Source organism: Periplaneta americana, chromosome 11 (genome assembly GCF_040183065.1).
Source record: "Periplaneta americana isolate PAMFEO1 chromosome 11, P.americana_PAMFEO1_priV1, whole genome shotgun sequence".
In the NCBI taxonomy this organism is placed as follows: Eukaryota; Metazoa; Arthropoda; class Insecta; order Blattodea; family Blattidae; genus Periplaneta; species Periplaneta americana.
The window spans coordinates 9,488,002-9,502,620 of record NC_091127.1 but is presented as its reverse complement, the minus strand read 5'-3'; the positions used below and the strand labels follow the sequence as shown (position 1 = coordinate 9,502,620).

At 34.0% G+C, this 14,619-nt stretch overlaps 1 protein-coding gene across 3 annotated transcripts in view; it reads right to left on the bottom strand.

Annotated features, from left to right (window-relative positions):
* Window positions 1-14,619, bottom strand: part of sdk (sidekick cell adhesion molecule) — a 460,070-nt gene that overhangs the window by 78,552 nt on the left and 366,899 nt on the right. For all 3 annotated transcript variants that reach the window (XM_069838943.1, XM_069838944.1, XM_069838942.1), the window contains exons 3-8: window positions 12,509-12,685; window positions 10,718-10,934; window positions 9,431-9,604; window positions 9,026-9,234; window positions 7,145-7,295; window positions 5,754-5,881 (exon numbers count right to left, since the gene is read on the bottom strand). In XM_069838943.1, the coding sequence (XP_069695044.1) occupies window positions 5,754-5,881; window positions 7,145-7,295; window positions 9,026-9,234; window positions 9,431-9,604; window positions 10,718-10,934; window positions 12,509-12,685 (1,056 nt within the window). The remainder of the gene's footprint in view (window positions 1-5,753; window positions 5,882-7,144; window positions 7,296-9,025; window positions 9,235-9,430; window positions 9,605-10,717; window positions 10,935-12,508; window positions 12,686-14,619) is intronic.

Here is a 14,619-nt window from a genome sequence, read left to right as displayed (position 1 = left end):
ATACCCTGAGATACAACATAAACGATAAAGTTGAAGATTATAAAGAAAAGTGGAAAGAACACCTATATCGAATGGATAATGAAAGAATTCCAGCACTGATACAACAATACCAACCTAAAGGCAAAAGAGATGTCGGACGTCCTAGGAAGAGGTGGAACTGAATAAAATGTAAAGACGGAACAGGCACTAAGCCTAAACCATGAAGTGAAGATGATGATGATGATGAAGTATTTTCAGTGTTATTTGCAGTTAGGTAATATATTAAAACTACAAACTACAAAACTTCCAACAATCCCATTCACTGTGAAAAGCTGAAAGAATTGATTTGGTACAGTCGTGAACACACAATCATTGAAAATCGTGTCACTGGCAGCCAAAAGTTCTAAATTTCTATCGGTGGCAAACATTAACACTTGTCCTTCATCATTAACACCTGAATCAAAGAACATAAAATTTTGTCCCCTCAGTGTTTTGTTGTAGGGTTCAACAATATCAATTTCTCTTATTGATTGAGGAAGTGGAGGACGATTTAGCTTCTGCTGATAGGAAACCATTCTGATTACTGCATTTCTTTGTGGAAGACTTACGATAATTTCTTCGTTATGAACTCCAGCAAGTTCCTGTCTGACAAAAGAGCCAGGAGGTTAGTTAGTAACTCATCTCTGTTGAACAACCTTCTTTGTTGGACTTTTTGTATGGACCTTTCGTATGATGGACCTTTTCATATGATGGGCTTTATAATAAGGTGGACCACATAGATGTCGAGCTTTTTCACACCATGGACAAATTGTATGTAGGACTTGAAATGTTGGACTATTTAGATTGTGAACATTTTTTTGTGGACTTTTTGTTATGGACCTTATAACCTGGAAGTTCATGCCTTATTGTCAGAGATTAAGCTGTCTTTCTACTCTTTGGATTTATTAATATTGTGTGCGATATGTCTAATAAAGGGATGACAATGAAGGTATACCACTATTCATATAAAAAATTTCAGCGTATGATTGATAAATCCAAGGCAACACTTTGGAGATGTACCAGAATGATGCTTGTATGGCATGCCATTCACTTTCAGATATATGATAATTTGGATCAAGATCTTGATCATCATTATCATTGGAGTCACACAAAATATCTTTAGAATCACTCATTTTGGCTTAGCATGGAATACAGTTGCGTTGTACCATTATTAAATAGTTTTCTTGTAGGATTATCTAAGACACCTGCATTATGGTGCACTCTATAGGCAGTAGAAGGACGTTGGATTTGTACCACTTTCATAATGAAAAGAATGGACATTTGTAATACTGAAAGTGTAGTCAACTCCAATTTGACAAAAGTGGAGTTGTACCACTATTAAAATAACCCCTGTGTTGTTAATATTATCATGTGTAGAGATTACAATATTCCAATAATAACTGCAATCCATATTTTCCGTCACTTTTATAAAGTACTGTAAAATTGATCGAATATTACTTATTTGTCATGATTTCTGACGAACCATGAGCCAATTCTGGTACTCTAGTTATAACATTTTATAAAATGTTCAGAAATCCTCATTAAGTGATAATATCTCGAACATATAAGTATTATCAACCATTACATTATACACTATTTCCATCACACAATTCCTATTATTAAATACTGTACCATTTATTGCTGGTATAGAAGTGTTTTTACATGCCGAACTTGCCCTGTCTTCTTCCTATATACAAGTACACACTGAACATTTTTATTAGGAAATATACAATTTGTAACAAAATAGCCACAAAATTTAATGACAACGAAGCTGATAAGTTCTATAGCAAAATATTTCTGAAAATTGCATGTCTTGAAGTAAAGGTCTATTACTCTGACGTTGCTTAAATAAACTACATATGAAAACTGATGCACCGAACAGATGTCTAGAAGAGAGAGACCACCAAAACGTAACAAAGAAGAATGTTGCAATAAGCCATTAATTTATCTTATAATGTTAAGGTAATCACAAATAATTGCAAGTATGGAGTTCAACGCCAAATGTGTATGTTATACGCTAAACATCACCTTAGATAAGTTTGGTCATGATGTAAGGAAATAGAAGAGGCCATCACCTTTCTCCCAATTCAGGATTGAAGTTGTTGTTGTTGTTGTTTTCTAATGCCACGGTTTGACAATAAAGTCATTTGACCTCTTGCACTCCAATATTTTTCAAAGATATTGTCATGGCCAGCCACTGAAGCACAGATTTTGAGGTGTTCCGAATCCATTTCTTGGTTTGAGTTGCACAATGGGCAGTTAGGGGACTGATATATTCCAATTCTATGCAGGTGTTTGGCCAAACAATCATGGCCTGTTGCCAATCTAAACGCAGCTACAGGCGATTGTTATACTGCCAGCATTCCATTGTAAGATGTTTAGTTGATTCTGTACCGTCCCCGCCCGGAGATCCGATTGGGGGACTATTTTACCTCTGGATAATTTTACCTTAATGGTACTCATTTCATATTGGAGTGGTTAAATGGCAAGTTGTAGCCGATTTAAGTGAACGCCATATTTTAACGTTTTGGTGGCTACTTCATCCACACACAACCCCCAGAATGTCTGGAGGACCACACCTGGTGTTGGTCGACGGGTCCATTGGACCTAGCTGGGAGATCTTGTTGATCACCAGCTTTCCCTCCTTAACCCACTGGAGGATGATTTTGTGCCATAGCAGGTCAGCACTAGGAACAGAAAAGTAGAAAGAGGAGGGAGGAAAGGGAAATGAACCCCTAGGCCTCGAATGCTCTAATTCCGTCGGGGTCGAAGAAAGTAAGAGTTCAGTCAGAGGACTGAATAGGAAAGGGTAAAGAGGGAATTAGGTATTGGATAGAGAAAAATTATACCAAATTCAGTCATTAACTCATCAAGCTGACCAGTGCTAATTGATGAGTAGCCCCTCCCTTTAGTTCAGCTTGTAAAATTATGCTTACTAACAGCTGCACCACGGGAAGGTAGGGATGGGACATTGGATATTCGTCCAGGTTGGTTCCTTAAAGCCTTCAATGGGAAGGGTTAATGGTTCTCCCCCCTGTATCCGACAGATACCCTTTTGCAGCCCTTTGATGTACTTGTACCAATTTGGTACCATACCTAAGTAACCACAAAAAATAGTTCCATTAAATAAAAATGGATTTCAGTTTTTTACTGATCAGGTAATTTTCCATATATTTCACAATATAAATGCTGCATTTTCAGCTAACTTTTTGTCATTCTGAATAATGTGTATAAAACTGGCTCAATTGGTTAACTATGACACTCTCAATAAGTAGCAGTACTGTTCTGCAACGTTTGTAATTATAGAGGATTACAAACTAGTCTTATCATGGGAATGTGAAACTAATATGCATTGAAAACAGAAAACGTCCTGCTAGCCTGGATATTTGACTACAGTTGTACAATATGCCCCAATGTATTTATTGAACATTGCCATCATTAAACACACTGTACAAACTTGGCTGCAAAAGGGTATCTGTCGGATACAGGGGGGAGAGCCATTAATCCTTCCCATTGAAGGCTTTAAGGAACGAACCTGGACAAATACCCAATGTCCCATCTCTACCTTCCCGTGGTGCAGCTGTTAGTAAGCATAATTTTACAAGCTGAACTAAAGGGAGGGGCTACTCATCAATTAGCACTGGTCAGCTTGATGAGTTAATGACTGAATTTGGTATAATTTTCCTCTATTCAATACCTAATTCCCTCTTTACCCTTTCCTATCCAGACCTCTGACTGAACTCTTACTTCCTTCGACCCCGACGGCATTAGAGCATTCGAGGCCTAGGGGTTCATTTCCCTTTCCTTCCTCCTCTTTCTACTTTTCTGTTCCTAGTGCTGACCTGCTATGGCACAAAAATCATCCTCCAGTGGGTTAAGGAGGGAAAGCTGGTGATCAACAAGATCTCCCAGCTAGGTCCAATGGACCCGTCGACCAACAGCAGGTGTGGTCCTCCAGACATTCTGGGGGTTGTGTGTGAATGAAGTAGCCACCAAAACGTTAAAATATGGCGTTCACTTAAATCGGCTACAACTTGTCATTTTCACTCCAATATGAAATGAGTACCATTAAGGTAAAATTATATCCGGAGGTAAAATAGTCCCCCTATCGGATCTCTGGGTGGGGACTATTTTAATGGTACAGAATCAACTAATGTGGCCGAACATGATAATATCTTTGAAAAATATTAGAGTGCAAGAGGTCAAATGACTTTATTGTCAAACACCTGGCATTAGAAAACAACAACAACTTGTGTACAGATCATCCATGTCAAACGTGCATGTTCCTTCAAACCAGTCACGTGGTTAACAGTTTACAGGCTATTTCCCCACCCCATTTGCTTATATCAGGACCAATCTTACATAAGATGTACCATACCTTAGAAATAATATTGTTTTTATATACAACTACTGATCTAATATAAAATAAATTATTTGTTGGCTCTATGTATATCATGTCATTTAAATACTTATATGGTCTCATTACCATAAACGAATATATGATTATAAACAAGAAAAATGAACAGAACTTGAAAACAAAATCAAGTTAGTGCACAGTCAGAAAGAGGAATTTATTGTATACAACTTTTTGAATCCTAACTTTCTACGAATTCAGTACAATTACTATAATACAGAATAAAAAGGGAAGTATCACACCCAGCATGCCGAAACTTGCCTCGAAACTTTGGTGACATAACCGATGTGCTACAAGAAGGCCACGTGAAAAATATTAGTTGCCTGTTTCCACTGCAAGGCCCCGAAATAAACCCCGGAATTTTGCATGTAAGTAATAGGGAAGTGGATACTAGTCGCTACTAGTTGGAATGGACAGCCCTTCCTGTGTGCAAGCCAGCGGAGCGGTGGGTGGCAATCAGCAGCGAACAGACGTACGTGAGTCGAGGTCACTAATACAAGCGGACGACTACAGGGTTATAGGTCTTGCATGGACGGAATACCGACGGAAGGAATGCGAATCAAACACTGCGATAACGAAGAGCGGGCGACAGGAAAGGTCACGAGATAACTTTAATGATATTCAAGATCAGTGTGACAATGAAGTGTTTATTCGTTGTGCATGGTGCCGAAAAGAATTGTGTTTTAAACATTCAATCGATGCCAGTCACTTCTGTCTCTTGTTTATACTTCATTGAGAAGATGGGACGCGAGAGAGTTTACTCCATTTCATACGCGCACTCCACTCCGCTCGCCAGTGAGGCAGGGATGTCCAGCTGTGCCGCGTTATCGTCTGGCCACAGAGGGATTCCAGCTTCGATTTCGGGGCCTTGCAGTGGAAACAGGCAGCTAATGTTTTGCACGTGATCTTCTCGTAGCACATCGGTTATGTCACCAAAGTTTCGAGGTAAGTTTCGGCATGTGGGGTGTGATACTTCCCTTGTTAGTCATATCATGGCTTTAGACAAAACAATTATTGATTGATGAACTACGAACGAATTTCCAGGTCTAACGAAAATACTTTCATACAATTAAATTAAATATGTTTATGTTATTATATTAGTCAATATTATACTGTAAACGTATCCAGTTTTAAAAGTTGTGGATATATGAATTATTACAAAACTTTATTATATGTTACTTTTAAGATTTACCATATTTATTGATAAGTTTATTGCTATACAACAATTTGCTCACTTACTTTGTATGTTCTTGATAAACTAGACTTATTCTTTAATGGAACGACATTAATCATTCCACATAACTAGAAATTCATTACTTACTCTTAACTTTGAGCCATGTGTAGATGGAATCTTCTCCTGCTTCATTAGCTGCCAGACACTGAAACATTCCCGAATCTTCCATCCTTAACTTTTTTATCACCAATGATCCATCCTCTATAACAGAATATCTGAAAACCGAAAGTAAAATGTATTATATTTTCTAACTCTTAACGTACTTCTTTGAGAAAATGGATCTGACTCTCGCATCTGGCTATGTAACTGATAATAATTTCGCTGCATCACAACAACTTATTTTTGGGTGCATGATAACACATTTGACTGCAAAAGATGCTCCGTTCCATCAGAAAGAAAATAAACTTTCACTTTTAGCCAAATTATCTTACATCCACGGACAAGAAATTCTCTGAATTTAGTAGCCCTATTAACTACACACAAAAATGGCTTAAGAATACATTAAAATCTGTAAAAATGCATAAATGTCTCATCGAAATTTGACAAATCTATGCTGGTTCCACTTGCAGGTTAGCAATTCTGACTAAAGTATCACTCCAGTCACTTGATCAAGGTGTTTCAGATTGATTCAGGTTATTTTATTCACTAACTGGTTTTCAATTTCTTTAGTAAGGTCAGTAAAGGCTAAAGGCCTTTCTGAACTCTGTTAGTCTGACAGAATAAAGAATTTCTGAAATGGGAGCAACTGCAAGGAGAAATTAGTTACTCTTTGTGAATGCAAGAATTATGATTAGAAGCTTTTTTTCTTTTTGGCATGGGCGGGAAATGTGAGTCAGGAAGAGAATTCTTTCATGTGCTGTACAGTGAAACCTCTCGTTACGGCAACCCCAAGATACGGACAGATTTTTATGTCCCAACTGAAATAATGTAGAAATAATGATAAATTTAACTCTCGTTTACGGACACTCTCTGGCATGGACAAGGACAGCTGTTTCACAGTCCTAAAGTTTGCTCACCTCCTGACTGCGAACAGAACTTGGTTTCCAAGACCTAATGTGTTACAAAAATGGAAAATTTAGTTTTGAGAACTGTACAGAAATTCCTTAACATGAAAGAAGACAATAAGGGTCTCGTGGGCTACCACTATCCCAGCCGGCTACCCCTTGTTAGCTGGAAGCAGATGGATAAACAAAATCATAAAATTTGATCTGTCTGATGAGTCCAAGGTTTCCACGATCGTGAAATTGTATTCAACACATGATAGGGTTAGTAGGATTATTCTCTTCACTTCAATCAGTTGTTCTGTTTCCAGAGACATGGCACCTGAACGTAAAGGTTAAGTTGAAAACTATAAATTACAGCACTGCTTAACTGTAGATATAGAACAATTAAATACTTACATTAACTTGTTTATACAATCGAAAATCGTACATTACTCTATCTATTGTGAATATTCGTCTGAAAGCACGATAACTCACCTATTACCAGAAACAGTTTCTACTCTCTCCGTGTTGCGGAACCAAATAATATTTGGATTTGGAGCACCTACAGCCTCACATGGTAAAGTGACGGTAGTCCCATATTCACCCAATGTTTCGGGTCTCATAGTACTAGCAAATGAGGGTTTTTCTGAAATGAGAAGATCATTAATAAGAATCAGCATGAATATAAATAAACAGTGAAATTAAATCCCTTATACTTTCTCATCATACATTTACAAAGTACTGGTAAGTAACTATTAATAAATTATACGATGAAAGAGTAATGGAACGGAGAAAAACTCTCTCCGGCACCAGGATTTGAACCCGGGTTTCCAGCTCTACGTGCTGATGCTTTATCCACTAAGCCACACTGGATACCCATCCCGATGGCTGGGCAGAATCGTCTCAGTTTAAGTTCCAACTCTTGGGTTCCCTCTAGTGGCCGCCCTCTGCACTATGTCATAGATGTCTATGAACGTAGGACCGAAGTCCACACATGTGCTGAGGTGCACTCGTTATGAGTGACTAGTTGACCGGGATCCGACGGAATAAGCGCCGTCTTAAATCACGAAGTGATTTATGCATATCATATATATTAATGTACCGAAGTACATATGATATTTCCATGCAGATATTCTCCGTCATCATACGATGAAAGAGTAATGGAACGGAGACGATTCTGTCCGGCACCGGGATGGGTATCCGGTGTGGCTTAGTGGATAAAGCATCAGCATGCAGAGCTGAAAACCCGGGTTCAAATCCCGGTGCCAGAGAGAGTTTTTCTCCATTCCATTACTCTTTCATCGTATGATGACACAGAATATCTGCATGGAAATATCATATGTACTTTGGTACATTAATACATATTAATAAATTGTAACGGAAATCTTGAATAAATGACTGTATGGTTCTAAATGAGATGAATGGATGGAGTGAACATTTGCTACTAAAGGTAATGCAAGCAAGTAACACGAACAGGTGAACTTATAACATAGCAGATCTACATAATGAGAAGCTGTCTATAGATCGTTTGTTTAAAGACATTATGTCGTATTAAACAGACACTTTACAAAAATTTGAGTAAAGCTAAGTGACAGGAATTTCAGAAGAGCTACAGTCACATTAAAATATCTTCAGTACATGCCTAAGTGATGCATGCAAAAATTTAACACAGACAAATAGATTGCGTCATTTATGCCACTTCTTACTCCCAACTTCTTAACACCTAACTGGACTTCAATTTTATTTCAGGCATATCTTTTTACATTCTACATTATTTGAGGATATTCTTCATTTTAGGTAAATTCTGTAGTTACAAATTATAGCAATAAAAGAATAAATTTAGAAAACAAAAAAACACAGACATGCACACAAACATATTCCATTTTCATTATATATCATGCAAAGTATTAATAAATACGTAGACACATAAATACATATGCAGACATGTGGAGCAGTGGAAGAAAAGATCAATAGATACACACATGAAAATAGATCAAAGAAAATTGTCTGAACTACTTTTGCATACACCGTCAATTTGAGATATTATAGGGCCTATCTTTCAAGTAAAACTAATATGCAACCGGTATTCATTTTCCTTTTACATAAAATTTTGTGCAAAAATTCCATCCACAAGATTTGAACAAAACGCTTTGAAATCGGACACACATATTTTTATATTGACAGCAAGTGAAAAAGGAAATAAATACATGGAATTCAAACTTTTGTATGATGCCAATAAAATTATAATTCATATCAGTAATAAAAACAAAAAATATATTCTGGTAAACAAAGATCCACAGATAAATGGAATGTGATCCCTAAAATAAAATGGTAATAAATACATTTTATTATTAACCTAACAGTTTATATACTTACCCAGAACAGTGATGGTTGCACTTTCAGTTACAGTTGGAAATCCACCACTGCGAAGTCTCACTTGACACGTGTACTGTCCTGTGTGCGTGAGATTAGCTCCAACCAGCGATAGCGTTCTATTCCAAGGATCTTTGAAGTCATATGCAATTCCAGAATTTTCTACCAAGATGCCATCCTTTAGCCAAAGCATCTCCAATTCGTGTAAAGGTCTATAAAGATATAAAAAACAAGCAAATATAATATTTACACAACTGCAGTATATCTCCTGTGAATCCATTCCATGAAAAAAATACCTAAAAAGAGCAATTCATTCGAAAAATGACAAATTTGTATTTTATAAAATATCTGAGAATGGAAGGTAATGATGATATTTGTAAGAACCATTAATCAGTAAATTGTGCTCACCTGGCATTTGCCAAACACTGGAGATCAACAGCTGCTTCTCCTTTTACAATGTGCATATCTTTCGGTTTTACAACAATTTTTGGTGCGATTTCTGATGGGGCATCCCCTGTCACAACAAGTCTTATAAAAGCACTATATTCTTCTCTTCCAATCTTTGTATTCACAGCTTGAGCCCTAAATAAAGAAAGAAAACAAAATTATTAACATGGTAAGTAGAAAATCACTTAAATAATTGATTAAATGGCGATCTTACTCTTGTTAATTGTGTAAATATGTTTACAGCTGTTTCGGTGCTTCTTCACACCATCCTCAGAGCCTACTAGATCTCGGCGTCATCTCGAACTTCGCCCATACAACAAGCAGCTAAGTTCGAGATGACGCCGAGATCTAGTAGGCTCTGAGGATGGTGTGAAGAAGCACCGAAACAGCTGTAAGATGCACATGCTTACACAATTAACACGAATAAGATTGCCATTTAATCAATTACTTGTATTGAAGTGTTAAAAGTAGTGTACGAACGATTCAACATGAAATAATTTAAATTGCGAAAAAATCTACTCATTACAATGTACGAGGACAAGAAAGAATTTTCCTAACATCGATAATTAATATAAAGTCTCCTTTCTAAAAAGAACTGAAAAATGACAATATTCATTCCATCAATCTATGAAATCAGTGTAATAAATGTCATTATTATTTATAATGTTTGTAATCTTTGTAAAGTTAGCGTACCTAATGTTCTTATGCCAAATAATACAAATAATAATGTAGAATATGCTGCTCTACAGAAGCTTAGGTGTTTGAAAAACAGAAACCTTAAGTCAGCTAATGACGAATCACACTTGGATGCATTAAGATTTTGAATGCATTTCCCTCCCTCCCCACCACCCACACCAAAAAGAAGTCATATTTTCTTTTAAATTACATAGTTAAAAAAAACAGAAGTGAACCAACACACTGTGAGTTTTAATTTTTCACACTTTCTTATCCCACACTACATTTTATAACAATCACCAAACTTTTGATGACATTAACAATAATAGCTGAAAAATCACGACAAGAATAAATTTTTTGGTGTCAGAGGAGACTATTAAGAGACTATTAATCACCAAAGAGTACCAGAATGCCTAGAAACTAAAAGGCAAATAAATGTATAATTATTACGTATGGTATAATGTTAAATAATTCTTGAGAATCTGGTGATGACAACTGAAGTTCAAATTATGTAAAGTGAGAGTAAATCCCACAGTTTGAGAAGCTGTCCTGAAAATAATTTATTTTACTTGCCTATATGGTTTCTGATCAGATTCACTTGCGTCTAGAATTATAAGCTGGTTGTCTGCAGTGACGGCATATTTGCGATCGTAGAGCTGTGCCTCTCCATCTGCGAACCACGTCACTAGTGGTGTGGGATGACTTTCAATAGCTGGCAGATCCAACACCGCTGCCTGTCCAGACTCCACACTCACGTCTCTCTCGGTAGCGTCTTCGAACGTTCCCATATCTGCAACAGAGATTGCTAGTCAGGGACACAGAGCACCACGAATTCTCCAGAACTGCAATCAACTCATTGAAAAAATCGTGCATTAAATTAACTTCTCTAAAAGCTTAATGTTAAATCAAAATCATGATCTAGGAATGGTATGATAGTGAAAATTGCAACAATTAAAACCCCTGAGAAACAGTTAAAGTAACTTTATTTTTAAAGTTCTTCTTCTTCTTCACCTTCAAGCATCAGCATACAAAACTTATTATATCTTCATTATTTCAACAGCCAACATTTTCTCAGAGTACCATTACTGCAGTTTCGTTTTTCACAATCATAAGATTTGTTGTCCTATTACTTATTACTTCGTCATTATGCAAGGTAAAGAAAACTTGTAAGATATGCACTCCATCGTGTGACTTTTATAGACAAAATAAAGGTATTTTTGTATTTACATAGCTGATTTCAAATCCCACAAAATTAAATTTGAGGAAATTTATTTACTTATTTATTTATTCTGGTGTACTTAGGGCCATCAGGCCTTTTCTTCCACAACACCAGAAATACAAATACAATAATAGAAATAAACAGAAAGAAATACACTTATAAAGTAAAGCTACACAAGAAATAAAGAGAGAAAGAAAAAAAAACACTATAAACAAAGTAAAGCCACACAAAAATATACACAAGTTGCAGTCACACAAACTTTAAATGAGTGATTAAGTATCATAATTAATTGTATCCTAACTAATTAACTAACATAAACAAGAAACTTGCAATTTTAATCTAAATTAAAAAAGAAAAAGAAAAAAAAACACAAATCAATACTTCTAGCAATACCTAAAAAACATTATGGCAACAATGTAAATATTATTTTCTAATAGATAGGCCTACTGTTTCCAGGAGAAGTATGATAAAGCAATGATGATGTTTTTAGTGAATGGTTAAAGTTTGACGTACAAAAACTAAATCTCGGGAGAAATATCCTAATAATTTAACGTTTTTTAATTATATAATTCCAACTATGAGGCATTTAATTTTGTTTATAATTTCTTGTAAAGTTTTCAAGTAATAGATTGCGTATTAATTACGTAAAATTAAAAAAATTCTGAACTCTTGTAAAATTTTTTCTCCGTTTAATAATAATACGAGTAAATAATAATAATAATAATAATAATAATAATAATAATAATAATAATAATAATAATAATAATAATAATAATAATACTGTAATAACAATAACATTTTAGGTCCCATTTGAATTTCTGGATACGAACCATCTTATTTCGGAAAGACAGATGTGAATGTGTAAGTGTTAATTAAGTTCTGAGTTGAACCAAATACAATTTTTGCAATAGTTTTGAAATTAAAATATTTCAAAGATCTCTAATTTCATTCGTGTTTCATTAAACACACGAATCCAAAAATGATAGTCATTCACCCAACTTCTACCCCCCCCCTGGCCACCAGTATCTCCTGGCTTAGTTGCCTCATGAGTGATGCCTTATTGTTGTTACTTATTATTCATCGTTGTTCATTCAAAGTTATACATAGGCTATTAACTGTTTATTTCTAGCAGTAGGTACACTTACATGCGACTGATACTGCTATTTTTTCACTAAAGATGGCTCCCACATCATTGCGGGCAACACATTGGTAGCTGCCAGCATCCTCGCGACGTGTTGTGTGTATCCTGTAGAAGTGTTCTGAGGAAAACTCTCCCAAAGCAATCCCATCTTTCAGCCATTGGTACTTTGGTTTTGGATAACCTGAAATAAAATAAAATATAATAATAATAATAATAATAATAATAATAATAATTGTATTTATGTATTATGATATTAATGTGCTAGACAACAGCCATTGGCCAATAATAGGGTAGGACAATTCATACAACACTAAAAATAATTTATTTATTTATTTATTTACTAATATTTAATGTGTTGTACAACAGCCAAAGGCCAATAATAGTTCAGCACATGACAAAATAACATTGATAGAAATTAGAATAAAAGTACATGGGAATAATTATTGAAATGACAATTAAAAATAATGATAATTGAAAATGATAAGATGAAATCATATAAATTAATGTAATACAAATGATATGAAACATGAGGAGAATAATATTATAATACAATACATCTAAACGAAAGACATAAATTAATAACTGACAGAAAATATATACTACACATTAAATGGATCCAAGTTCAATCCAAGCAAATTGGTATATTTTATACATTTGCAGACCGGTGAGAGAGATTTAGAATTTCTATTATAAAAAATTTTATGAAATCTTAAACCCTTAGCACGAATACGAAGATTGATATTGCTTAAGAAGGATTCACAATCAATATCACTCTCAATGACTTTAAATAAATAAATAAATAAATAAATAAATAAATAAATAAATAAATAAATAAATGAATCAGTGAATCAATGAATAAATAAATAAATAAATAAATAAATAAAATAAATAAAATAAATTAAATAAATAAATTAATAAAATAAATTAAATTAATTAATAAAATAAATAAATTAAATAAATTAAATAATTTAATTAATTAAATAAATTAATTAAATAAACAAATGAATTAATTAAATAAATTAATTAATTAATTAAATAAATATATAAAATTAATATTTAAATAAAATAAATAAATAAATCAAATAAATAAATTAAATGAATTAAATAAATTAATTAATTAAATTAATTAATTGATTAAATTAAATTAATGAAATAAATAAATTAATTAATTAATTGATTAAATTAAATAAATTAATTGATTTATTAAATTAATTAATTAAATAAATTAATTAAATAAACAAATAAAATAAAATAAATAAATAAATATAAATAAATAAATAAATAAATAAACAATTAAATAAATAAAATAAATAAATAGATAAATTAAATAAATACATAAATAAGCAAATAAATAAATAAATAAGTAAATAAATAAATAAATAAATGCATAAATAAATACATAAATAAATCTTGGAAATCAAGACATTATTTCACAACTCTGAACCAAATACCATCAACAATTACATGAAAATGAATACCCCATTTCCAAAAGCAAATTTTCGTGGCTCTTTCTACGCACTGTTTTAAAAAATTGTACATAACTGATTTAATAATGAAATTATTTTTACACAACTAAGATATGCATCATATCTATTTTCTGTGTATCATAAAACAAACAAAAATTACTGCAAAACCAACATCAAAGAGAAAAGATTGCAGGAAAAAGTATAGAATTTATAAGGGAATAAAGGCCTGCGATGTTTTATTGCCATCAGTTCGAGGTAAAATTAAAAATTCAACTGCCCACACCATAAACATTTCTTTAACATTTAACTGAAAACCGCTGCGAAATCTCCGAGAGTAGAAAACGATGGCTTGATTTCACCATTAGACACGAATTTTAATATTTCACGTGCTAGTTTTATTAAACAGTCGTTAGCACTTGATCAGGTCATCCACAGTCAGGGCGACCATTACCGGATTCTCTTTTGTAATGTTCAACGCTGGGAGGGGAGTGATATTGAATTTTTTTCAACCTCCGGAAGTGATCAACTTGCATCTGCGAGGCTTCCCTCAACGGTCTCTGACCAGGGGTTCCCAACCCGTTGGTCGTGGCCACAAGTAAATTGTTATTACAGAAACTATGACTTTTATTGTAACAATTTTGTTAACCAC